At 46.8% G+C, this 26,299-nt stretch overlaps 1 protein-coding gene across 3 annotated transcripts in view; it reads right to left on the bottom strand.

The window, feature by feature from the left end:
• Nucleotides 1-26,299, bottom strand: part of RNF207 (ring finger protein 207) — a 972,487-nt gene that overhangs the window by 854,030 nt on the left and 92,158 nt on the right. For all 3 annotated transcript variants that reach the window (XM_069240003.1, XM_069240002.1, XM_069240004.1), the window contains exon 2: nt 10,746-10,936. In XM_069240003.1, the coding sequence (XP_069096104.1) occupies nt 10,746-10,936 (191 nt within the window). The remainder of the gene's footprint in view (nt 1-10,745; nt 10,937-26,299) is intronic.

Below are 26,299 nucleotides of genomic sequence, written 5' to 3'. Positions count from 1 at the left end.
CAACTCTGGAGGACTTGATCTGGATTAACTCCCTGGCCCATCTGGGACCACAGATCAGTCGGTTACCACATCTCACAGCCACTCACCCACAGGACCCCCCCCCCACTCTCAACCACCACAGCAGCCAGCCAATACCCCCAAACAACTGTCCCCAGGATACGTCAATCAGTAGTGTGCCCACCTGTTTAGGGACTCGAGTCGACACCACACAGGCAAGACAATGAAGGTCCTGGTGTGAGTGGGATCGGGAGTGGGCACACCTTTCAGGGGACACAGGCACAGGGGTCTAGGAACAGTTGTGGACAGCTGTGCGCCAGGGGGAGGCCAGGCCCAGGGAACCAACTGCCCATGAGGCACTCACAAATGTCCTGGGGGCATACCAACAATCCCAGGACAGGATGGGTCAGGTGCTCAACATCATGCAGGAGAACCAGCGACTGCAAGGGGAGCACCACCAGGAGGAATACCACCATGGCCTCCCTTGCCGGGGTGCTGAGTGATATGGCGAACATCATGCGTGAGTACACAACACACCAGCGGGCCCCTACCGCCAGCCAGTGTACTGACCAGCCCTCTACATCTGCTGCAGCAAGTGGACATTGTCCCTGTCACAGGACTCACAGGCCACCAGCACCCCTCCCCTTGCATAAGGTGAACCACCCCGCAAATTTTCCCTGCGACCCAGACAGACACCAGAGACAGTTGCCAAGACCAAGACCACTGCCAGAAAATGAGCCCCTCCAGAATGCCCCCCTTGTGTTCCACTGATTCACCTTGTTCACTTTGGACTGCCATTGCTCCTCTACCGATCGCCCCATGGACACTGGACCTGTGCTACAAATAGATTGGGCCACTACACTGGGCTTTCCCCACCCATCACCCCATTCTATTGAACTTTCCATTGTTTTTGTAAAAGTCAAATAAACACCCTAGAACACAATTAGAGTAATAGTGCGTTATCAGTAAGAAATGTGCAATGTATTGAACTGATTTGGACTGCTTTACCCTGTGCAAATGTCCTGGAATGTGTAAATCCATCCAACAAATTTGTTCCAGCAGTCTGTAGAGATCCCATCAGTACACTGTTGTAACCACACCAACACCTGCAATAAGGAAAGGCATAGGTGACAGTCAATTTGCTAAAATGGAGACATGCATAGATCAACAGTCTTAGATGAGTGTCATTGGAAGAACTGCTGAGTGATATGTGTCCTGTTGTCCACATCCTCCTCCTCTTCCTCCTCCTCACTGTCCTCAGTGGCCACTGCTGCCCTAGGTGCATTGTCACCCCCTCCTCCTGCAGATAGGACACATGGCATCTGAGGGCCTGTAGGAAAGATCCCTCTTTTTGGCATGTTACCTCCAATTTCTGCCTCATGTCAGTGTTTTGACTGTGTCACTGTGATCCTGGTAACCAGGACCCCAGTTCTTATGCTCTCTCTCCTCTCAAATTTGTCACTACATTCGGGTAACCCAGTGTTTCTTCCCAAATTTGCATACTGGTCACCCCTTATAAGTCCCTAGTATATGGTACCTAGGTACCCAGGGCATTGGGGTCCAGGGGATCCCTATGGGCTGCAGCATTACTTCTGCCACCCATAGGGAGCCCATGCAAAGGCTTCTGCAGGACTGCCATTGTAGCCTGTGTGAAATGGTGCATACACCCTTTCACAGCAGTTGTCACTGCACCAGATCACTTATAAGTCACCTATATGTCAGGTCCTCAAGGCTGGGTGCAAAGTACCTGTGTGTGAGAGCACCCCTGCACTAGCCGACTTCGTGAATGCGGGGACGCCATTTTACGTGTGAACTGGACATAGGTCAATACCAAAGTCCAGCTTCACAATGGTAACTCCCAATATGGCCATGTAAGGTGTCTAACACCTGGGAATTGTACCCCAATACGGATTCTAGTATTGGTTTTACAATATTCCATCCACTCTGGGGGCTCCACAGTGGAACCCCAGTACTGCCATTCCAGCCTCCTAGGGTTTTCCAGGCAGCCCCAGCCGCTTCGACCTCACAGACAGGTTTCTGCCCTCCTGTTGCTTGAGCAGCTCAATCCCAGGAAGGGAGAACAATGGATTTCCTTTAGGAGAGGGGTGTTACACCCTCTCCGTTTGGAAATAGGTTTTACAGGCATGCTTTGAAGGGCACAGATTGTGCCCTCCTTGCATAATCCAGTCTACACCGGTTCAGGATTCCCCGAGTCCCTGCTCTTGCATGAAAATGGACAAAGGAAAGGGGAGTGACCACTCACCTCTCCATCACCACCCCAAGGGAGGTGCCCAGAGCTCCTCCAGATTGTCCTTGGGTTTTGCCATCTTGGATTCCAAGGTGGTGGGGCACTCTGGGAGCATGTGAGTGGCCAGTGTCAGCAGGTGACGTCAGAGCCCTCCCCTGATAGGTGCTTTCCTGTTTAGCTGACCAATCCCCCTTTCAGGGATATATAGGGTCTCTCCTCTGGGTGTTTCCTCAGATTCAGATTGCAAGACTCCAGCAGAAATCCTCTGCATCCTTTTCTTCATCTTCTACAGACGAAACTTCATCTGGACCCTCCAGGAACTCTACAAACTGCAACAGAGAAGCAAAGACGACTTCTGCAACATTGTATCTTCAGCTCCTGCCAGCAACTGCAACTGTTTCCAGGTTGTGCATTGTCTGAAGACTGCCTGTCTTCAGCCTGCACCAGAAGAAGTGAAAGAGTTACTTCCCTGCTTCAGCAGGCACCCCTCTGCACTTACGATCGGTGGCGTGGGTCCCCTCTCCTGATGACGAGCATGGACCCAGCAACATGGGTGGTGGACTAAAGTGACCCCGACAGACCCAAGGTCCAGCTATCCAAATTTGGTGGAGGTAAGAGCTTGCCTCCCTATGCAAGACAGTACTCGTGATTTGCAGTTACCAAGGCTTATGTGCAACCTTCTACAAAGTTCTTTGTGCACAGCACAGCTTAGGCCCCCAGCACTCCAACCTGTGACGCATAGCTTCCTGCGTGATTCTCTGGCGGCATGGGATCCCTTTGTGTTGTGCTGCATGGGCCTCCATTTGCACCTTCTTTATCCCCGTGCTGTGGGACTCCTGTGCACATACCTGGTCTTTGGAGGGCTCTCTGAGTTGCTCAGAGCCCCTTCTGTCTTCCTCTCCTGGGTAGAGGCCACCAGGTCCCTCCTTGTCCCGGGCAGCCATTTTCCGCTAACCACAAGCTTTGCATGTGCCAAGGCCTGTTGACGGAATCCAGCGTTGCAAACCAGACTCCAATCATCCATCCGGCATGGGACATCATCTGTACCAACCAGGAACCCGTATCCATCTTACTGAGTGCAGTACTGACTGTTGTTCTTCACCAGTGGTTCTTCTTTTGCACATTCATCCGGGTTAGCATTGGCTCCTGTTCTCCCTGGACTCTTCAGTGCTTCTTGGACTTGGTCCCCTTCTTCCACAGTTCTTCAGGTCCAGGAATCCATTGTTGGTGTCTTGCAGTCGATTCTGGTTCCTGCTTTGTCTTCTATTACAACTTCTTGTGTGTTCTAGAATACCTCCTGTTATTTACTCCTGCTTTCCTGGGCTCTGGGGTGGGTTCTATTACTTACCTTTGGTGTTTTCTTACACTCCCAGCACCCCTCTATACACTACACTTGCCTAGGTGGGAAACCGACTTTCGCATTCTACTATTTTAGTATATGGTTTGTGTTCCACCTACGCCCATTGCAACCTATTGTGATTTTCACTATTTGCAATGTTTTCTAACTGTTTTTACAGCTATTTCTGCATCCTAGTGTATATACTGTATATACTACGTACCTCCTAAGGCAGTATAGTCTCTAAGGTATTTTTGGCATTTGTGTCACCAAAATAAAGTACCTTTATTTTTGTAACACTGAGTATTTTCTTTCATGTGTGTGCATACTGTGTGACTACAGTGGTATTGCATGAGCTTTGCATGTTTCCTAGATAAGCCTTGGCTGCTCAGCTACAGTTACCCCTAGACAGCCTGGCTTCTAGACACTGACTACATTTCACTAATAAGGGATAACTGGACCTGGTATAAGGTCTAAGTACCTTTGGTACCCACTACAAACCAGGCCAGCCTCCTACAGTGCCAAATTGTGCAGCATGCAACAGACCACCACAATCTGGCTGGCCTTCTCAGGAGAGTCGCATAGGGATCCACCTGTCAAATGGAGGAACCTGAACCTGGCTTTCAGGAGACCGAAAGTGTATTCCACAATCTTCCTGGTATGTCCATGTGCATCATTGTACCCATTTTCAACCCCTGTTCTTGGATTCCTGACAGGGATCAACAGCCAGGACAGGTTTGGGTAGCTGGAGTCACTTGGAAGAAGTGAGGGACACACATTAGCCAGGCACAATGGCATGGGTTATGACTTCAGTAGGCATACACTGACATACATTGGGTGGGGGCTCAAGCTCACCTATAAGCCACACTCCGTGCCTCTGTAGCCGTGCCATCACCTGTGGGATGCTGCTATTCCTCAAGACATAGGCATCATGCACAGATCCAGGATACTTGGCAGTGATGTGGGAGATGTACTGGTCAGCAAGGCACACCATCTGGACATTGAGAGTGGAAACTCTTCCTATTCCTGTACACCTGTTCCTTTGCTCTGGGGGGGACTAAGGCAATATGGGTCCCATCAATGGCCCCTATCACATGTGGTATGCATCCCATGATGTAGAGTCCAGCCTTCACAGTGAGCAAATCATCAACCTGGGGAATGCGATGTAGCTGCTCATGTGTTTGAGCAAGGCAGCCAAAACCCTTCCAAGCACAATCAAGAACATTGGCTGTGACATTCCTCCAGCCAAGCCCACAGTCACCTGGAAAGAACCAGTTGCCTGGAAATGAAGCACTGACAGTACCTGCACAAGAGGGGGAATAGCTGTGGTGTTACGAATAGCAGGTATCAGATCAGGCTCCAATTGTGCACACAACTCTGTGATTGTGGCCCTGTCCAGACGATAGGTGAGTGTGATGTGCTGGTCCTCCAGTGTAGCCAAGTCCACAAGGGGTGCTTGCCTCATCCTCCTATTCCTCTACAGTGGTTGGTATCTAAGTGAGCTAAAAGTAAAATGGGTGTGACTACAGGACCTATGGACACACAACATCATAGTACACGGAGCATGTATGTATGTATCCTGGACATCAGATTTGTCTGGGTGTGTACAGTCAACTCCAATGATGCCCAAATAAATTTTAAAAATTAGTACCAGCAGTAAGAAATGGCAACCGCTTTTCCTGTATGCAGGGACAGGTGGAAGTGACCTCATTCCACCGGCGTCAGGCGGCATGGCCGGTAGGCGGTCTGCACCACAGTGCTATTCCTCATTGGCTAACATGGGGCTCTATGGGTTACTGGAACCAATGATGATCAACGTCAGTGGTGACCGTGTTCACCGCCACGGACGTGACTGCCATTTTCTTTCTACAACTTCACTTGATTCCTGACTTTACACAGTGATACATCTCGACTGCGTGTGCTGCTCTGACCTGAGTCTGGAACCTGCCATGGCTCGTGCCACAGGTGAAAGGGCCCCAACCCCACGTCGGAGAAATTGGAGAAGCTTGTGGATGGGGTCCTACCCCTGTTTGGGCAGTTGTATGTGCCTCCAAATCTACAGGTGAGTAAATCATGGGTACGTTGCATGAGACATGGCTGCATGTAGATGTCTGTGTGTGCTAGCAGTGTTGCATTTGGGGGGGTATGGCTGCAGGCAATGTGAATGCAGAGGAACGGGTCATGTGTGTGCTTGATGAGGGGCAAATGCAGTATGTAAGCCAATTGTGTGACAGGCTGGATTTTCTGGTTCATGGTGTCCTTCTGTCTGTGTTTCCTCTGCAGGTCACCGCCCATCAAAAGAAGAGGTTGTGGTGTGTCATCGCTAAGGACGTGCAGACCCTGGGGGTCCATAGCCGGCGGAGCACCCACTGCAGGAAATGCTGGGAGGTCCTGAGATGCTGGGCTTGGAAGACCGCGGAGGCCCAGCTGGGGACAGCCTCCCAACTAGGGAGGGGTGCCCGCCACAGCCTGACCTCCCTATTGGCCCTCATAATGGCAGTGGCCAATCCTGAGTTGGATGGGTGCTTGAGGGCAGCACAGCAGCCACAAGGTGGTGAGTACAGAGCGTAGTGTGGTATTTTGTATTTGTTGCCTGGCATGGGATTTGGGTGCAAGGATCTAGTCAGTGGATGCCCCAATATGCAGGTTTAGGTATTCCTGCGTGGTCGTGCTTAGCTATGTAGGGTGGTATGCATTATTGGTATTGCTGGGTAGCTAGCATACCATGGCAGACAGGGCTTAGTTGGTCCTAGTAGGTGTGTAAATGGTAGTGTTTGGGTTCCTTCCTGCTGTAGTACCTAGGCAATGGTTTGTCGCTGTGGTCCATAGTGTGCAATGTAAGTTCCAGGGATTAATTGTGCTGTGTATTCCATCTGTGCTGTTGTTGCTGTAATTGACCCTGTGCTCCCTTTCTTTCTCCCCCACCCTCTCTCCATTTGTCATCCTGTCCATGTGTACATTAGCATCATCTGGTGAAGGAGCAGGGGCACTGGCGAGTGAGGGAGCTGCAGCCCACGGGACCCAGGAGGCAGAGTCCACCGACGCCTATGGGACCAGTGGGTTGGAAGGCGAGGGGAGCAACAGGGGGGGACTGCAGTTGATACTACTGACTTTTATTCCTCCTCCAATGGAAGCTCCCTGGTGGTGGCGGACCCCTCTAGGACCACCCCAGCTCAAAGAACTTCCACAACCCCCGTACCAGCACCACCCTCCCAGTAGCCCCCCACCTAGTTGCCCGTGCCCGCTAACCCAGGAGGGTAGGCATCTCCTTCGCCTCAGGCACCTCAGGCCCTGCCCCAGTCAGCTCGGCTGCCCTCAATGAGGAGACTATTGACCTCCTGAGATCCATCTCTGTAGGTTAGTCAACCATAGTAAATGTCATCCAGGGGCTGGCATCACAGATGCAGCAATGCAATGCCTACCTGGAGGGCATTCACGATGGCTTAGCGGCCCTACAGAGATCATTTCAGGCTCTGGTCTCCTCTCTGACAGCAGCCAGTGTCCCTGTTTCTTCTGTCCCCCCTCCAACCACCTCTTCCCAGTCCCTGTTTTCTCTCCCCAACCCATCCCACGCACACATTCTGAAAAGCATGCACCTAAAACAACAGACAGGACTCGCACAGACAAACACAGGCACCACACGTCATTACACAAGCACACCCACAGCCAACACACAGATTCACATTCAACAAAAGCCACTGCCTCCACTGTCTCTCCCTCCTTGTCCTCCCTCACAGTCACATCAGCTCTCACACCTGCATGCACTGCATCACCAGTCCCAGATCCTGCCACCTGCACAGCCTTGCCCACAGTCACCACAACAGCAGACCCGCAGACATACACCCCACACACCACATGCACAATTACCACCACCACCATCACCACCCCATGCAGCACACTCACCTCACTTTCAGACACCATCACAACATACATCCACATATCCTGTTTGTTCTCCACCACCCTGTATGGCCCCCCTCCAAAGACATAAACGCTCATACTCAGACACCCAACAGCCATCCACCTCACACACACACACTGTGCATGCACCTGCACCCAAGTCTGGCACACCTCCTCCTCCTACAACCACTTCCTCTGCCTCCACTTCCATTCCTCCTCCCACACCCCTCCCCACTGGTCCTAAGAAGCTTTTCCTTTCCTGCCTTGACCTCTTCCATACCCACCCCCTGTCCTGCACATAAGAAGAAAGTCCCATCCCCCCCCCAGCCCAGTCCCTCCACTTCTCGTTCACTCCTGTACATCCCATAAGAGTTCCCTCTCCACTAAGGGGAACAAGAGTGGCATTCCGGCCCCCCTTCCCAAGGCCATTCCTCCGCCCCCTACCCAGAAGGGCAAGGGCCCGCCCCCTCCCAAACCCAAGGACCCCCCTCCCTAGAAACCCCTCCTGTCCCCCGAGGTGCCTGTCTGTCATCTACATGATGCCCCTGCCCAGTGGAGTGCCCAGGTTGTCAGGAGTCAAGTTGGGCCTTAGACTTTGCCCTGTAGGCATTTGAAAACTTTGGACTGGACAGTGGCCCTGCCTGTGGATATGTATATATGTATTTATTTGGATTTGATCTCATTATCCAACATGATTACAGTGGTTGGACCAGAGGTATGTGTCCAAGCTTTATTTGTTCCTGGGGTCTGTTGCTGTCAATTTACTCTGCAGATTGTTCTGGGTGTGTGGTATGTGTGTATGGTGTGTGTTGTGCGTGTGTGTCACTCTTCCCTCCCTTCCTTGGTTGCTAGGCGGCTGTACTCACCGTTGTCATCTTCATCGGGGTTGGTGCTCCTGGAGGGCCATCGCATGGTACAGCATTGGGATGACTTCCAGTTCTGGTTCCATGTCGGCCACGGAGTCCTCTGTGTCCCTGGAGGAGAGTGTCTCCTTTTATATGATGTGTTTCCGCCAGGCTTTTGGTGGTGGCGCTAACGCCCCTGAAATCCTGGCAGTCTGCTATGTCATAATATGTTGGGCAGATCCTTGTCTTTTGCCTGCCTGTAGGTGGCTACCATCGTGGTCAGTGATCGTACCGCACTCGTAGGTTGGGGTAGTACATTGGCTGTATATGGGAGGGATCACTGCCATAATCATGATTTGGCAGTTATTACCGCCAGCCTGTCAACGGTGCTACCACCATAGTCGGTGTGGCAGTCACCTGACTGCCAATGTCATTAAGAGGGCCTAAGTACAGACAGATGGGGCTATCACTGCTATGTTCTCGCTTAGGAGTGGGATTAGGTTGGATTCATATGTACATGTTATTACAATATGCTTCAGTTTTATTTTTTATTTGCACTGATCAAAGCAATCCTAAACCTGCTATGTCTCATTGCCCTAATAATTGCAGCTCATATATTTTAACATAGATTGCAGTCTTTTCAATAAATGTGTTGAAAACCTTCCTGCATCTTTTCTTCGGCCTATGTGTGTGTATGAAACCTTTTGCTAACGAGAGAAAGTTGTGAGATTTGTCAACCACAACTTCCCTGAGAGGTCACTGAGTGTCATGCGTCAAGCTGCCACAAATCACCTTTGCTTTTTTATGTTTGGGTGAGGTGCTCCTAACTAGCCGAAAGGGTTAGACTAGCAACTGTCAAGAAGGTGTGGCATTGACTCAGTCACCCACACACGGTCGTGTTGCCATCCCTTATTCTGCAGTCTGGATTTTTTGATACTGCAGGCCAGACATGGTTGAGCTAATGAAAAAGCTGCCTCTGCTACCCCAGCTTTAAGGGGTTAAACATCAATAGGTAAGTGAGCCCACAGGAGTCCAGTCTAGAAATTATTGAATCTACCAGTGTTTGATAGATTGTTACCGATCAAAAAAATTATTACCCACCCAGACCAAGCTTTCACTAATCAATACTAACAATGGAGAAATCGAGTGTTTCCAATCGTCATTCAGGTACTAGTTTCAATATTGGCTCGTAGCCGTTCTTTCGTTACTAACTAGATAGTACAGACAAACCTGCAACAATCCTATCAAATAAACTATATTTTGACTGCACAAACACATTTCGTGCCACGATAAATTGAAATAATTGTTTCAGGTTGAAGAACACAGAATCACGTTCAAAGTTTACGGTAAGTAAGGAATGCTATACCTCACAGAGTCGTAACATGCATAGAACAATACAATTAAAGTCACAAATACATATGATGACACTTTGGGCCACTGTTGAAATTAATTAAATAGGAAAAACATCTGTTTTTTTTTTTTCAATGTATTATTGATACTCAGATGATTTAAAGAGAATGAACCTGTTTAATCCCAGATGCAGCCTACGTGGGACCATGCTGTCCTGACGTTTTGATGTCTATTTCCTATGTTGCTAAAGTTCACTTATGCGCGCTCTTGAGCTACTGTTCCATTTGAATCCTTATTTAGTTTCTGTCCTTCTCTTAGCTATCAAGCAACTCAGCATAACGAACTTTCGTCTAATATTCCATTGTTTAGTTGAGAGACTAGCACATTTTTAAGGATCTACAATCATCTCCTAATAGGACTGATTTTTGGGTATCTTGGATCGTGGTAACTGAAAAAAATAATCTAAGACATGCTGCTGTGCATTAAGGATATATATATTTTAAAGTATTTCAGCGGTCATTTATGTTCTGTGCAACTAGTTACCAAGCACTAGTTTAAATCTGCCTTTGCTGAAGAGTTCCCAAATATTTGTGCATGCGGTAGGCCACTTTCCCACTGTAAATTGTTCCTGGCAGTCACTATTTCATTATATTTTGGCATCATTTCAAATTTAGCTGTATCATCTCGAAGTGTTCCTTACATAGTGTCCATCAGTAATTTTGAAAACCTGAAACATAAACAGCTATCATCTTTTGCTATCTGTAACATTCTTACTTTGGAAATTACAACTATTGTTACCATGTGAAAAATGAAATGGATCATTGTTTCATACAAAAATATGTATTTGAATTTGTGAAAAATCTTCTTTACAGATACATTTAGCTAGGCCATTTGAATGATTATGAAAAAGGACAGAAAATACTTCTTTGAATAAATATGCATTGATTAACACCAACATTACACTAGATGTGAAAGTATTCCAATCAATAGCTGCCGATAGACAAACATCAGCTCAAAAGAGTCATTCAGTTCTTGACATTGACAATGTATTATTGGGCGGTAAATGTCTTACCCACAGAGAGGACAATTGAGGCGGCTGTCCACCGCACGGCCGCGCAAACAGTTTGCACAGAAGTTGTGGTAGCAATCCAGAAGACAGGGATGTTCGTATTGCTCATGGCACAAAAAGCAGACTAGTGGGTGGCAGGTAGCATTATCCAAGTCATGTAAATTTTCAATTGCTGAAAAAATCCCTCCAGACATCTGTGACAGAAAACACAATGTTTAGCAAAATCATTACCAAATATTTTTGGGAGATGGCATTTATGAAAAAATCAATTATGATTACCTAAAATACCTTCACAAACACTGATTTCCAATGGTGCGGTATTGGATGCGGTACTATTTCTTAGAGAGTACTGCTACAGTATTGTGGATTAATCCCCAGTGTAATATTACTTTACTTTTATGAGTAGCACAGATTGAAATGTCGGCAGGAGACTATTACAGGGCCTTTAATAATACCGCTCATCTGAAATGAACAATACTACGGGTATCCGAATCTGGGAATAGCACTGTATTTCAAATATTACCCAAACGGACCCCCGCATGGACACTTTAAGGATTTTTGGGGGCCCTCTGCCAAAACATATTTTGGGGACCCTGTTCGGAAAAGCTATGAGTTTATGATCCAATTTCAGCTCTTTCATGCCCTCTTTGGACAGGCCTCTGACTGTGACAGGCACACCAAATTCATTAATCCTCTATTTACATGCCTTTTTCACCAAAGATTTCACCAGCATGTAACCTGTAAACATCTTCGGGGTCATTTACTCAAAAAGGTGTAAACACGCATAACCTGTAATTCGCAATTCAGCTGAAAAAAACGCCTGTGAGCAAATCAGAAATTAAATGGACCACCTCTTGGCGACCTTAAAGCAGTGATGCTGAATGTGTCCCCTGTTCCAACCTGTAACACTTTTAACCAGGGCTTTAAGTGGGTCAGATCCTCCCAGGTCACAGACCTGTCAGTATTTAAAAATGGACTTTGGAGCAGGTCCTTAGCAGGCCCTTTATTGTCCTTAACTTCTATGTACTAATGTCCTAACTATACAGGCAAGATCAAAATTTAGATTTTCAACAATGACTGTAAAACCCTTTAGGTATCCACATCAGTGGTGCGGTCCCTGTTTACATTTCACAAGTTTTATTTCATTTTGCGTCCCTAACAGCATTTTTTTCAGATATCGTATTTCTGTACTTTGACATGCAGTGTTTGATTGTTGCACGATGCTTATGGTGAACTGAGTCACCTCCAAGTGTTTGTGTGAGTACAGAGTGAAGATGGTCATGTACGTAATTTGTAATTGTGTTTCTCTGAGAAAGTGTGTGAGAGGTACACAGCTGTCCAAATATTGACAGCACCAAAGAATGATAAAATGCAGAGGTTACTGGTGAGTGGGTGGGTTGTGTGCTTGGAGGGGTGAAGTGAGGGAGATGAAATAGTTTGTTTGCTGTAGGAGAGAGTGGAAAGATGGAGCTCAAGAGGCAAGAGATCAAATGTGAGTGATGAAGGGGGAGAAAAGTTAGAAAGATGTGGGGAGCCAAAAGGGCACATATGTCTACCATAGTGAGAAACTGCCGAGTAAAGGCGGGTAAAGGGGAGAACTCGACTTACTTAGACACTGAGGACCATGGTCGTCAATTCACTGCAATGCCAAGGGTAGCGGAAGTGACATCACAATCCCTTTGATCTCCACTTTCACTCAAGCACATACACAAATTTACACTTTCACATAAACACACCCTTTCCCGCAAGCACACACACAACATACATTTAAAAGCATATTTTACTTACCTCAGCTGCCATGGAAAGGCATATTCCACTTGTACTCCATTTTTATTAAACTAATAGTGAATAATAAATTATTATTCACTATTAGTTCAATACAAATTCACAGAAAATAAAGTGAATGGAGCCCCAACTGATATCTATAAGCATGAGTTGCCACTGTGTTCCTGGCACTGAAATTGCCACCTCTGAAGCCAGGGGTCGCAAAGGCAGTGCCAGGGGTCGCAAAGGGCAAGCCAAGGGTCGAAGCTGCAACTCGTGGTGACCACTAAATGACGTCCATGCTGAGGACCTACTGTACTCCGAACTGAACACTACATAGATGTATCAGTATTATGGAAGGAAACCATGCCAATATTTTCAGGGCCGTAGTCACAGGGATGGAGCTGAGTGGTGTCCGGCCAGCCGATATTTTTAGCTGTCCCACCTAAAGCAATGGCCTCAGGTTTTTCAATATTTTTGTTTTTGCATTTTATTGTAGAGCTAGGCCTTAGTTTTCCTTGCTGCTGCAGGCCCCTGTTTGAGGCTGGGTAGTTTGCAGGGTAAGGTTATCGTGCGGTCAGGACTCACGTGGGGAGAGGGGAAGGCACCAAACCCAGGCCCTCTTTCCTGGTGGTGAGCGAAACGTAGTGAGAGACAGTGGAAAATGAAGGTGGGAGCAAAGGGAGGCAGCGCACACGCCACTTCTTACTGGGGCCACTGTTGCCTGATAACCACTGAGCAGAGGTTGTGGCTCCTGTGCAAGGTATGGTTTGGTGCTAGTACACTGTGTGTGCCTTAGCCAAATGGAGCACTGCAGATGAGCTTGGCTTCCGTGGGTCTTTACCTAAAAAGTTTCTTGTTTTTGTGGCATTTCTATTTTAGCACTATTATTGTGGATGGTGTTTGTGAGTCTAATTTATGACACTTTGAGTTGCTCCTGCCAAAAACTGAAACCTGTTGCAATGTTGGGAGCTCCATTCTAGTTTTAGTTTGTATTTGGGAAACATAGTGGGTGTGTGAGTGTGTGTGCAATGACAATGTCAATATTTCAAGTACCCGAGCGCAATTTAAACATGACTAAATGACTATTCACATGACATGGGGCAAAGGAGCAACTGGAGGTGTGATCCTTCAAGTTGTCCCATGCCGGTCTGAACTTCTTTTCTTCTCTAAGGCACTGACACTTGATGTGAATTTGAAGCAAATGCTATACATGATATCGAGACCTCTCCTTGTTCTGTGCAGTTTCAGAAGCTTTTTCAGCACTTTCTTTACACGATTAAGGGATGCTAAATGGACTTCTAAAACTCAAAAGAACAGAGACTGGCCCCCTTTGCACCCTTTCTGTTGAGCTCCAATCAAAATAACGTGGCCAGTCCCCTTCGACGGAGAACTGACATCACAGCACACCCTCACCTGAGCCCCCCCGCCTCTCTCCTCCAGTGGACCCTTTTAACCTTGCTGCATTCAACTTGCCTTATTTTCAGATAGTAACATAGCTTGGATGCCGTGGCCCCTGAAGCATGTAATGAAACTGTCTAAATCCTTTGACTTCTGTTCCAGTAGTAATATTACAGCAATTATCAGAGTTCAATGGGCCCCTCAGGGCTCTTGGCCCTGGTGTCACTGCACTTGCTGTTCCAATGATAGCTATGCCCCTGTCTCATCACTGCCCCAGGTGCCTTTCCAGCCCTGGAGAAGGCATAGCAAGTACCAGCTTCAGCACCAACTCCTCATCGCCCCATGACTGTGTGTTGAAGAGGGGCAGACTGCCTACAGTGAAGCAAGCAGGAGGTTGTATGTTGATGTATCTGGCATTTGTGTCATGTGGGCTTATGGATTGTGGAAATTACAGTATGTGTTGACACCGAATCTATCGTTGCACCGTGAAGCAATTGTGGGCAAACATCAGCACTATCAAGTGCAGGGGCGCCAAGAACCCCCACTTTAGCAGTTTGAGCAGGCATCAGTTTCACAGTTCTCACTATCATAAAACATTATATTTTTTGTTTACGGCTCCTTTTCCTTTCATGGGAGACTGCTGGTCTCCAACCAGAAGCTCACACTTACAACAGTAAGTCGGTAGTATGATAGAGCTGTAGGGTGGAGGAACAAATGAAATAAAAGGGCATCGAGGGTAGGATGGTAAGTAGGAATGACAGAAAGATAGATGAATGGAAGAATGGATGAATTGAGAGATGGATGAATGACAGAAAGAAGGTTGGATGGATGATGGGAGGGGAAAGTGATTGGGGAAGAGTGGATGAAGGCAAAGCCAAATGGGCCAATGGATGAAGAAAAGGATAGGTGGGTTCAAAGGAAGAAGGAGGGAAAGAAGGATGGGTGGATGTTTGGATGGATAATGAGGAACAACTAAAGTGTGTTTAAGGATGGATGAAGAAAGGAAGAAATGAAAATAAAGGATGTGAGAAAAATGATGAATAGCTGTAAGAGTGGGAGAAAATAAGACAGACTTAAGGAAGGAACAATGGAAAAAAACTGTAGGAAGAGTGGAGGGAAGGTAGGAAAATGAATAATTCCCTAAGAAGAAGCAATTGCTAGGCTCACTCTACTCACTTGCCCACTTATTGCCATTTCCAATTTGGTTCAAAGAGGGGACTATTTAATTTTTCTGGCTACTCCCTAATAAGGGAAATAGGAAACGTTAGGGCTTTTGTAGTGTGATAATGCGCATGATGTCTGCAAGAATGCTCAAAAAGTTCATGCTCATCTCCACAATGACCTGAAGGTTACAATTTGGAAAGACAGCAAGGCAGTCTCAGATTTTCAGCCTTACAAGGTTGGTAAGGTGTGTACTTTTAAATTGGATAGCAGTAACATCTGTTATTTACAGCTCAGTATATCCTGCCTCCAAGAAGTTTTACATTTAATAGTGCTTTTGTGTGTTGGGGGGGTTAACCACCAAGATTTGAGGGCTGTTTCTGTTGGAGCTCCTCATCTGCCCTGGCGGTCACCACCTTGTTTGATGTTTCCTCACCCCCATGGACTGCCGAGAGGAGCAGCTCTGCTGTGAGAGAGTCTTCCACCAACTTAGGTCAGTGGTGGGGCTCGACGACCTCACCTGCTGTTGGATTACAGCAAAGCCCCAAGGTCTAGAGAGCAACAAAATGGCACCAGTGGCAGCGGCCATCCTGACTGGTGGTTTGAGGCCCTGCTAGACAGCCTCGGTCAGGCTTTGCCTCGATCTGGTGCTCACACCATTGACTTTGCACTGTCCACTTGCGTTGGGCCATGGGCTGTGCGAGGCCCCTTTGGATCTAGGGCTGCGAAAGGCCCGACCAGACCAGGAGGTTGTCGCTTCTGGTTACAGGGGAACTCCTCTAGGGCTTGGGTGCTTTTGCTTCCTGGTCTCGGACACACTAGTGCCCCAGGACCCCTACAAGGCCTGCAGAGTCAGTTGTGACCCTGTTCTACGGGCTCACTGTGGTGCTGCTTCTGCCATCCCAGAGACCCACTTACTGTTGTGGTGAGAGAAGACTGGACTACATTGGCTGCTTGCGACCTGGAGTTTCCCACACTTTCTGCTTTGTTTTACTGAGCACCAAGGAAGGCCACCTAGAGGTGCAAAGTGGTGGGGGTCATGTAGCCCCTTGAGAAGATCTGCCTTGTGGGATCTGGTCCATGGTCCTTTCTTTTGGACTACATCTCGCTTCAAAGGCAGGGGACCTAAGCAGCTATGTCTCCACCACCCTACCAGTAGGGCCCTGTGAGTCCTATTCTCTGCTGCTTTATTACCAGTTAGTCATTGCTACCACCACTGGGGGGTGCCTGGTGGGGAGTGTGCTTGGGATGTCTACTGCTTTACTATCTTGCTTCCTACTCCCAATGCCCCATCATTACCTTGAAGGATATGGGGTGCACACTTTGAGCAAGGAAGGGCTCCCCATAGGGGTCTATAGCCGAGGACTGTTCCCTCCATCCACACCCCACTTGTACCCCCCAAGAGTCATGCTCAGCCACAGGGGACAAACTGAATGATATTCTGGTGGCCATTAGTTCCACAAGAGAAGCTCTGGAAACTAAGATAGACAGACTGGAGGATGACTTTAATCTGCAGTGCAAATGCCATCATAAAATGGCCCACTGAGTTTGCATTGTTGAGGCTTCAGTGGTTGAATTGACACCTACAATGAAAGAACATACCTCCCAACTCCTCTATATGTCGCGGGAAGTGTTGGCACTTGAAACCAGGCTTGAGGGCTTAGAGGAGAGGGTCCCGCGTAATAGCATTTGAGTCATAGGAATTCCTAAATGCATTGAGAGAACAAAGATGATTTCTTTTCTTAAGAACTGGCTGCAGGACGTGGTGGTCCCGGAGGGCCTTTTCAAATTGAATGCACTTGAAAGGGCACACAGTGTATGCATTCGCCCTCCGCCCCCTTGGGCGCATCCGAGGCTGGTGGTGGCCCACCTGCTTCATTACAGAGACAGGGATTATTTATTCCTACAGGGGTGTATTGCGGGCCCCTTTAAGGTGGACAATGCAGAAATGTCCATATTTCCAGGCTGTACTGCAGCAGTGCAGTGACAAAGGACATCTTTCACAGCTGTCAAGAAGCAATGAGATCCCTTATTTACCCCTTACACCCTGTTGTTCCCTGCCAGTCTGTGGATCCAGTTGGCTGGCCAGAGCACATTATTTACTACACTGGAAGAGGCCTGCACCTGGCTTGATGCTCATGATGCACACCTCTTCCCAATGGGCCGGATGGACCCCACCAGGATCAACCAGCTGTAAATGCCTGCGCTCAAACAGATACAAATGGACTTGCTGTACCCAACATCAAGGCTGCTCCTTCAGCTCTGAATCCGACAATGGTACTGGATCTGACTCTAGTCCTGTTCTTTCTCAGATTACCCCTGGCACTGCAAATTACATTATAGGAATCCTACTGTATCTGTCGCTAGTGCTCTGGTCGAGAGCAGGTGTAGTTGGAGTCGCTCCCGGGCTCTGATGCTGTTGGTATGGGTCCAGATGGTTGGCAGTTCCCCTGCCTATGCTTTTATTTGAGGCCCCCCACCAGGCAGAGGTCTCTGGTGGTATTGCTGTGTGATTTTGCTCCTCTGTTCTCCCTTCTCTTCTCACCAAGCGAGTGTGGTCAGTTTCGAGAGTACCACCAGTGGAGAGTTTTTTTTGCTATAGTTCCATATAGTTTGGATGGGGCATTGTGATGCAACTGTCCTAGGGGGGTTTGGTTGGGGTATGTTATAGTTGTTTGAAGGCCGATGTGAGAGCTCTTTCTACAGTGGTCCTTGGGGCAACATTGTCTTTACGCTGAGGGCAGGCAGGCGAGGGGAGTGGACTAGGGGGATCTGTTTTCATTTGTTTCCTAAGGGATACTCCTCTCAATATCATACATGACTTCCAGCATTAAAGTGCTCACATGGAATGTGAGGGGCCTCAGTTCTCCAACTAAGCTGTACAGGGTTCACATGTATTTTAAGCAGCAAAGGGTTCAGGTGGCATTCCTCCAAGAGTTCCATCCTACAAAACCTGAAAGTTTGACACTACAGACATTCAGGAGGGGTAAGATTTATGCCACTACTTACACCTCCTTTGCTAGGGGAGTGTTGATTCCCCCCCCCCCCTGGAAACTTGTTCCTTCCCCAGGTGGGGATCCTAGACCCAGAGGGTTATTATGTGGTGCTGGCAAGCTGGATGGCCACATTACCTTTATCAATGTGCATGTGCCAAACACCAATCAACCCACATGTTTGTCCTTCCTTGCCCCGCATCTTACTAACTTTCTACAGTTTCCGCTCCTGTGGGAGATGACTTTAATTGCATAGCGAACATAGAGCGGGTTAGATCCCACCCCCCTCTTCCCAATTCTCCACTCCATGGAACCGCATGGATTTTTCGTGCTTGGGTGGCGAATCGGAGACTGGTTGATACTTGAAGAACACATAATCCCCTCTGTACCTCTTATTCTTATTGCTCTGGCTTGCGCATTTCTTTTGTTCATTTAGATACCTTCCTGTCATCCACCACGATTTATAGCAGGGTCACCCAGATTGATTGTTTGACTAAAACTCATTCAGATCACACCACTCTGTTGTTGGCCTGTGAGTGGGGCCATACTAAACCCCCCCCCCCCACCTTCCTGGAGACTAAACGTCTCTGCACTCAATGATCCTGCATTCTAGCCAGGATTGGGGACTACGATCCACAACTACTTTGTGGAGAATGAGGGCACAGCTTCTTCACCCCTTGCTGAGTGGGAAGCATTTAAAGTAATTATCCCGGGACACTGCATATCCCAAACTACTGGGGTCCAAGCTCAGCTACACGAGAATATCATGCAAAAGGAGGATCTTCTGGCTGACCTGGACATCTCACTGGTTGATGACCCTTCTCCCACGGACCAAATGTGATTGGAGGGTGAGAAATTATTGAGTGTCTTCAGGCATATGATATTAGGGCATACATTACTAAAGTGCACAATGTACATATTAAGATGGGGCGGATGCTGTTCTGGCTGGCAAACACTGATCGCCAAGCCTCTCAGGTCCAGCAGATACATACACCTGTGGATAGGGTGGTGCATACCCAAATGGAAATTAATAGGGTTCTTACAGGGTACTATGCACATCTTTATACTAAGCAGGGTGGGACCCCAGCCAACCCATGGAGAATTATAGCTTAGATATCTTAGCTGCTGAGGCTCCCAATCACTCTGTGGCAGCTGCAGAGGCCCTGGGTAGTAAAATCCTGATCCAGGAGGTGAGGGGGTGCATCAAAGTATTAGCTTGAGGCAAAGTCCTTGGCCATGATGGTTTTCCTGCAGAATTTTATTTGGCATACATTGACACCTGGTCCCCAGTGCTGACTAAATTGTTCAATGCTGCTAAGAGTGAGGGTTCTCTCCCTCCAACACTGTCCAAAGCTCTTCTGGTTCCCCTTCTCAAGAAGGATAAGTGTGAGGATTTGGTCACTTCTTTCAGGCCTGTCTATTCTTAATGTCAACTATAAGATTCTGAGTAAGCTCTTGGTGAACAGACTGCTCCCCCATGTCTAGATTCTTGTTCACAAGGACCAGTCGGGATTTATCCCTAATCATAATAATGCGAGCAATGTTCGCCAAATGATACAGGTCATGCACTCTGCCCCTGGGGACTATCCAAAGGCCCTGATCATGGTTGCTGATATCGAGAAAGCCTTCAACTCCCTATGCTGCAATTAGTTTTATGCCACTAGGCCCCTATTTATATTTTTTGGTTTGGTTTGAGTAAAAAATGTTACCGCCGGCTAACGCCATTCCTACCCACCATGCGGGCGCCTTATTTAAGGAATTACGTTAGCCGGCGCTGCGGACTGGTCAGAGTTAAAAAAAAGACTCAAACCAGGCAGCGCCGGCATAGGGGAAAATGGGGGTTGTGTGTCAAAAAATGGTGCAAGTACGTTCTGAGGCAAAAATCCTGCCTCAAACCGGACTTGCGCCATTTTTTGATGCACAACCCCCATTGAAATGACTCCTGTCTTAGCAAAGACAGGAGTCATGCCCCCTTGCCCAATGGCCATGCCCAGGGGACTTCTGTCCTCTGGGCATGGTCATTGGGCACAGTGGCATGTAGGGGGGCCCAAATTAGGCCCCCCATGCCACTTAAAAAAAATATATATACTTACCTCAACTTACCTGTACTTACCTGGGATGGGTCCCCCCATCCATGGGTGTCTTCCAGGGGTCAGAGACCCTCACCCAGGCAGTAAAAAACAGCGCACATCAGGCTGTGCGCTGGTTTTTATGGCCCGCCCCCTCCTGTGTGTCAAAATGACGCAGGAGTATAAATAAGGTGCACATGCCTTAAAGTAATTTTTTGGGCGTGAACGCCTACCTTGCATGTCATTAACGCAAGGCGGTTTCCTGCATCCAAAAAATTACGCACACAGAGGAATTTTGACGTCCGCGGGCTCAGGCGTCAAAGTTTAAATATGGTGCACAGTTTTCGCCAAATATGCGTCAAAATGTTTGATGCACATTTGGCGCAAAAAGGGTATAAATATGACCCTAAGTCTATTATGGGGCGGAGGACTTGTTCCTCGCAGTAGTGCGGGTGAAGACTGACTCTAGTATTTCATTGTGACAAATCACTGAGTGTATTTGCCTTGGCTATGGAGCTGCTGGACTGTACCCTTCACACGTCCCGTCATTACCAGGGACTGAAGGCTGGGAGTTTGCCTCTATATGTTTCAGTTTATGCAGATGACCTCCTTCTCTACTCTTGGGGGAAATGCTCCGATGTGAGGAGGGCTGTCTCTGCTCTGGCAGAGCTTAGCTGCCATTCTGGCCTTACAGTTAGTTGGGACAAATCTAATGCTTTCTCACTATATATCCCAAACACGTGGGCACCCCCTCCTGAAGTGAACTCTACATTGGGAACTTAATTTGTTCTGTTATTTAGGGGTACAGGTATACCACTCTGAATCAGAGCTCATTAAGTGCAATACTAGACTGACCCTTCCCTCGTTCCGTCTCTCTGCGCGCTTCTGGTGCTCCCTTACTTTCTCTATAATGGTGAGAATTGACTTATTAAAGATGATATTCCCTCCTCTGCTTCTTTGCTATGTTCCCAGTCCTCCGCCCCAGATTGCTCTTTAAGGAAAATGATAGCTTTTCTATTCAACTTATTTGGGGCACTGAATGTAGCCGCATAGCATTGGGCAAGCTTAGTCTCCCAGCTGATGAGTGGGGACTTGTGGGCCCAGATTTGGAGCTTTATTGTTTAGCCACACAATTGAAATGGGTAGCTCACGGCATAATCATTGTTTTGGTGGTGATAAAAGAAGTCTATGTTTTGCCCCTGCCGGCAACCCTGGCAACCCTGCCCTGCGAACCCCATGCTTGGCTCTGTGCAAGATCTGAGTACCAGCTGAAATCCTCCCTTTTATTTGTATGGACCAGAGCACTGCAACGCACCAACATAGTATCTCCTTATACTAAAGATCTTCCTCTGTCAATGCTTCTATACCTTCCGGGGACTAGACTAGGTTGTGGAAATAGGAATAACGTTGTATGCTGACTATGGGTGATTCGTTTCTTAATGGCCAGCTTCGTGACGTTTCTGATTTGATGGATGATTTTATTTGATGTCTATCTGCATCATTTCCTACTTTATAGGGCTGTGACAGCTGCCATATGGTGACTGTGGGGTAGAAAATGGGTGGAACTCACTGAACATAATTGTCTTCAAACTCCACGTCCGATCAGAAGCATGCAATTAGGCTTCATTATAGATCACTACTCTCAGACCAAGTATGTTTTCACCCCCCACGGGACTGCGGCGCTGCGGACCTCGGACAAGAACTGACAAATAGAGACTGGTCCACTGTTTCAAGCTATACCTCTCTAACTCTCTTAATGCATGCTTTAAATTGATACAATATTGCTAACTACACCGTAGATGCCCGACCCCTAAGGATGTCAACAAATTGTTGTCCCTGCGACTTCGGTATCCACCTTCCACCGATGCCAAGTGAATGAGGCAGATTTGTATAACGTGGTGTGGAATTGCCAATTTCTTACCTTATACCGGGACACAGTGGTTGCTTTTGTAAATGCAGTCACTAACAGCAACCTCGACAAGACTCCTGTAGTCGAAATACTGGTGCTGTTGGCAATTGGTTTAATTTTGGCCCGTGTAAATATTGCTATGTTTTGGAAAGCACCTGCGGGTCCACCACTGCTAGGCTGGAGGCGTGAGCTGGGTAGATGGGCGGATTGTGAGGGTGACATCATGTCACTTGAGATGCAGCGAGGAAGTGTAACCCTGAGCATTCACAACCATGGGAGCAGATCACGCATGACTGTCCACTGATAACCTCTGTTGGCCGGCTGCTTTTTTCCCTAAGAGGACTCCCCGGAAAAGCACCTCTTCCGCCGAAATCCAGTGCTACCCACACATATATTTAACGGGCCTTAACCTGCTGTGGGCCTAGTTTACCTGCCCCCTCACCAACCTCCTGCTGCTTTGCACTCTGCCTATTCTTCTAGCCTCCTAATAATGGTAATGGATAGACTCCAGTGCTTTGGTGGGTATTTGTTACCTTTTTTTTTTAGCTTTTTGCCCCTTATTCTTGCATAGGCCCCTATCATTATGTGATGGCTTTTTCACTGTCACTGTCTTGTGTGCATTAATAATCCCTGCACTCGTGCCTACCAGTATATTACAGTTCTCACAACTGTTGCAATTTTTCTGATAACGGTCCGAATGGTGACATATGCTCTTCTTCATGTACTGCACCTGACTCGTTGAATGCCTCTTTTAAATGAAAATATTGTTTGTTCTAGGGACACATTTCCTGAATTCAGGTTACACCAATGTTTATTAATACATTTCCTAACTGAGTTCAACAGAATACGGTATGTTGCAATGCCTACCAGTTCCCCCATTTCAGGTTTGTTGTAATTCTCAAGTAGAGCATCTCGATTGTTATTAGTGGTTATTAGTGGTATTAGTGATACCCTCAAAATAATGTTGATTCTGCAACTTCTCTGTCAACATGTCTCTTAACGTTCAGCCTTTTAAAACCATTTCTACGGAGTCTCAAAAATTAAACGGGAGGTTTTCCTTCTTGGCCCAGGGGAGATGGCTGTCAAGTAGAAGCAAATTGTTTATATCAGTTTGTTTACTGAAGATTTCAGAGCTCAAAGATCCTGCCTCTGGCGTGAGTAGCTCGAGGAACATCCATTCTCAATTTCTCAAATTATGTGTGATTTTAAGGAAGTGGTTTCCATACTTGAGCTGGTGATCTACAACCCTATTCTATATTGAAACTTGCGAGTTTAGCACTCACATGTAATTGTTTTATGTTTTAGGGTATACTCTACAAACATACAGTACTTCAACTGGTAGTGCCTTTGCCCTAAGTGTGGCAGATATGTATGTTTATGCACTCGAAGAGCAATACTTCTTCATGACCGCTAACCCTTTTAGCAGGGGCGGCTCCTCCACAGTGGCAGTGGGGCGTCACCCCCCTGGCTGAGCCAGCAGATGAAAAATAAAACAATAGCAGAGTGTACAGGGAGGGATGAGGATGGGCCATATGAGGGTTGGAGGGGGGAGGCGAGGAGAGTGCACTAAGTGCACATGTGTGTTTGGCCGGCCGTCTGAGGCCAACCAAAAACACATGCACACTTAGGTTTCTCCAACCCAGCTGTATACATAGCCAAGCTGGAGAAACAGCACAGACCCCAGGGCTGTATCTGAGTGGCAGTCTGAGCCACTCAGACCCATCTTGATGCTGCTTTCATGCTATGTTTAGCATGTAAGCAGTGCCAGGATTGCTGGGGAGCTGGGACTGGTGTCCCAGCGAATTCTGGGACACCACAAGGAGAGGAGCGAGGCGGCAGGAGATGACGGTGTGAGGGAACCGGTAAGTGTTTACTTTTTTTGAAAAAAAATGTTGTTTGCCCCATCTGCCCCGTCCCACCACCCTTGACATATGCGGCAGCCGCTACTGCCTTTTAGAACCCGTTTACAGGTGTTAAAGAGGTAGATCGATGACAGCTTCATTATTTGGCAGGAAAACACAGATATTGCTTTAGAATGCATTTATTGGTTTAATACATGCATCCCTTCTTTAGGTTTAAACAAACTTTGAGTAATTCAGAATGACATTCCTTGATTCACACGTCAAACCAGAGGCAGGATCACTGATTACTGAAATCTTCAGTAAACTAACCCAGCATTGCAACCCACAAATCACCATTCAAGGAAATGAATCATGCATTTGCCTGCCTACCTGTCCCAAGGAGTCCTAATCGTGGGAGGCTCCAGGCTAGTAGATGAGATGCCAGCAGAGAGTCTTGAAGAAGTCTCATTCAGACCGAATGAGAACATTTTTCACTATGTTTGGAGGATCCACCAAAGCCTCTGCCCTTTTTCCCAATTCTGGCATCTGTGTTGCTGTATACAGTATGTGACTACAGAAGGCTGCCTCCTTTGAGTTTCCTGTGATGTTAGCTTACAGCATTGATTATTGTAAATGCTTGAACCCCATTATGGTAAATATGTATTATACTAATGTGAGTATTTGAATATCATACAATGAATTTTCCAATAGGTATGTTTTTTGATAAGTTTGAGCAACCACTGTGCGTGGTAGGGATACATTCTAAGGATTTTGGTTGTGAATGAATGATACATTTGAGAAAGGGTATTTTTTTATTGACTGGCTCCCAGTCCTGAAGAAAAGCATTGGTCTTTCATGGCATTTGTATTGACTGAAACATGTTGACCTTCTTTCATATGGGAATAATTCTGATACCTGGACATTACAATTCTTTTAATACCTTATCTCTAAAAACCAAGGTAAAATCAATCTTTCTAGGGATTTCAAGATATAATTTAACTTTGTAGGCATCCTGTTCCAGTCCTACAACAATCTCAGGAGCTCTCTCACATGGTCAAGCCCACCCTGACAATGAACCCCAAGTTGTGGAGGAGCAACCAATGATGAAGCGTGCCACAAAATGTGAGTGAGGTTTCCTGTCCATAAGAAGTAGACACTGATTTGTACAATATGGAATCTATTTGCTAAACATAAGTTGTACTGGCAGTTCAGGCACAGAAGATCTAAATCTGTTTGTGGTGAGTCAGCATCACTGGCCAACTTAGAAAGAAAGACTTTGTCTGTGTATCGAATCAAATATGTTCCAGTGAGAGATATCTTTCGAAATTGAAAGACCTTTAATGTAGACATAATCCACATGTTGAGAATGAGTAATGCAAGCATTCCCACCAAGTCTGCTTGCTAAGCTTCAAAATTCACAGTCCACATCTCGTGTTCAAATGTCGCCTCGTCCTCACTTTGATATGAGAAGCATTCTTGTCCATTTTAAAATATCTAAGAAAAAGGTAGATGAATTCTCAGAAGCTTTTACAGATGTGTCACATTGTTGTATTACATCTGCTGATCTAACAAAAAGTATTGTCACCACCAAATTGGCCCTCATTCTGAGAGGTTCAAGGGAACCATAATGGTAATATTTCTCCCAGTATGACTAATACCGTGGGGATCAGTAATTCTGAAATGAAGAGTTACTGTGTTATTACAATGTGTCTATGATAATGAGGAAATAACCAAAGGGATCGCTGTCACTGCTTCAATTTCTGTACGTTGTTCCCTTATTTCAAGCGTATCAGCATATTCTGTTAGGGTTTTCCTGGTAAAATATTTGCAACTAAAACACTCAAAAGTTTGTGTATCTATACATCTCTTAGTCCCAGTTTGGCTGATAACTAATACTGCCACATGAATCAAGATAAACAAGACTCTCATAATAAGGGCCATAGACTTCACTTCCCAACTGAGCCTGTCTTCTGTTTTGTGAACTTCAACCAGAAATGAAATCAGAGGACAGGAAGTGTAGCCTGCAGACAAATAATAGTACCAAAGGTGAAACATAAAAGACTTCATTTTCTTTTACTTGCAGCCAGAAAGTTGTCACACCAGGTAATATTGTGCTCCATACAAGAAATTCCTACTCCTACTTATACTGTAACCTGACTGCAAAGAGATATATTAGCCAACCCCGCCCCTTCCTCAAGGACATACATTACCAGTGAAGCTATCTCCCTATCCTTTTTATTTACATCACTATTCCTGGTACATATATACTGCTGTCAACACATGAATTACTAGTGCTAAGAGGTGTTATGTTGCCATTGCTAGTACTATTTGCTAGCTGTCGCTGTCCAAAAATCAAATACGGTACTAATATAGACCATGAAGGCATCTTTTTCAGCATCTAAGAATCATGCCCTATCAT

The sequence above is a fragment of the Pleurodeles waltl genome, chromosome 6 (assembly GCF_031143425.1).
Source record: "Pleurodeles waltl isolate 20211129_DDA chromosome 6, aPleWal1.hap1.20221129, whole genome shotgun sequence".
In the NCBI taxonomy this organism is placed as follows: Eukaryota; Metazoa; Chordata; class Amphibia; order Caudata; family Salamandridae; genus Pleurodeles; species Pleurodeles waltl.
Note: the sequence above shows the minus strand (reverse complement) of the source record. Positions and strands in the feature narration are given on the sequence as shown.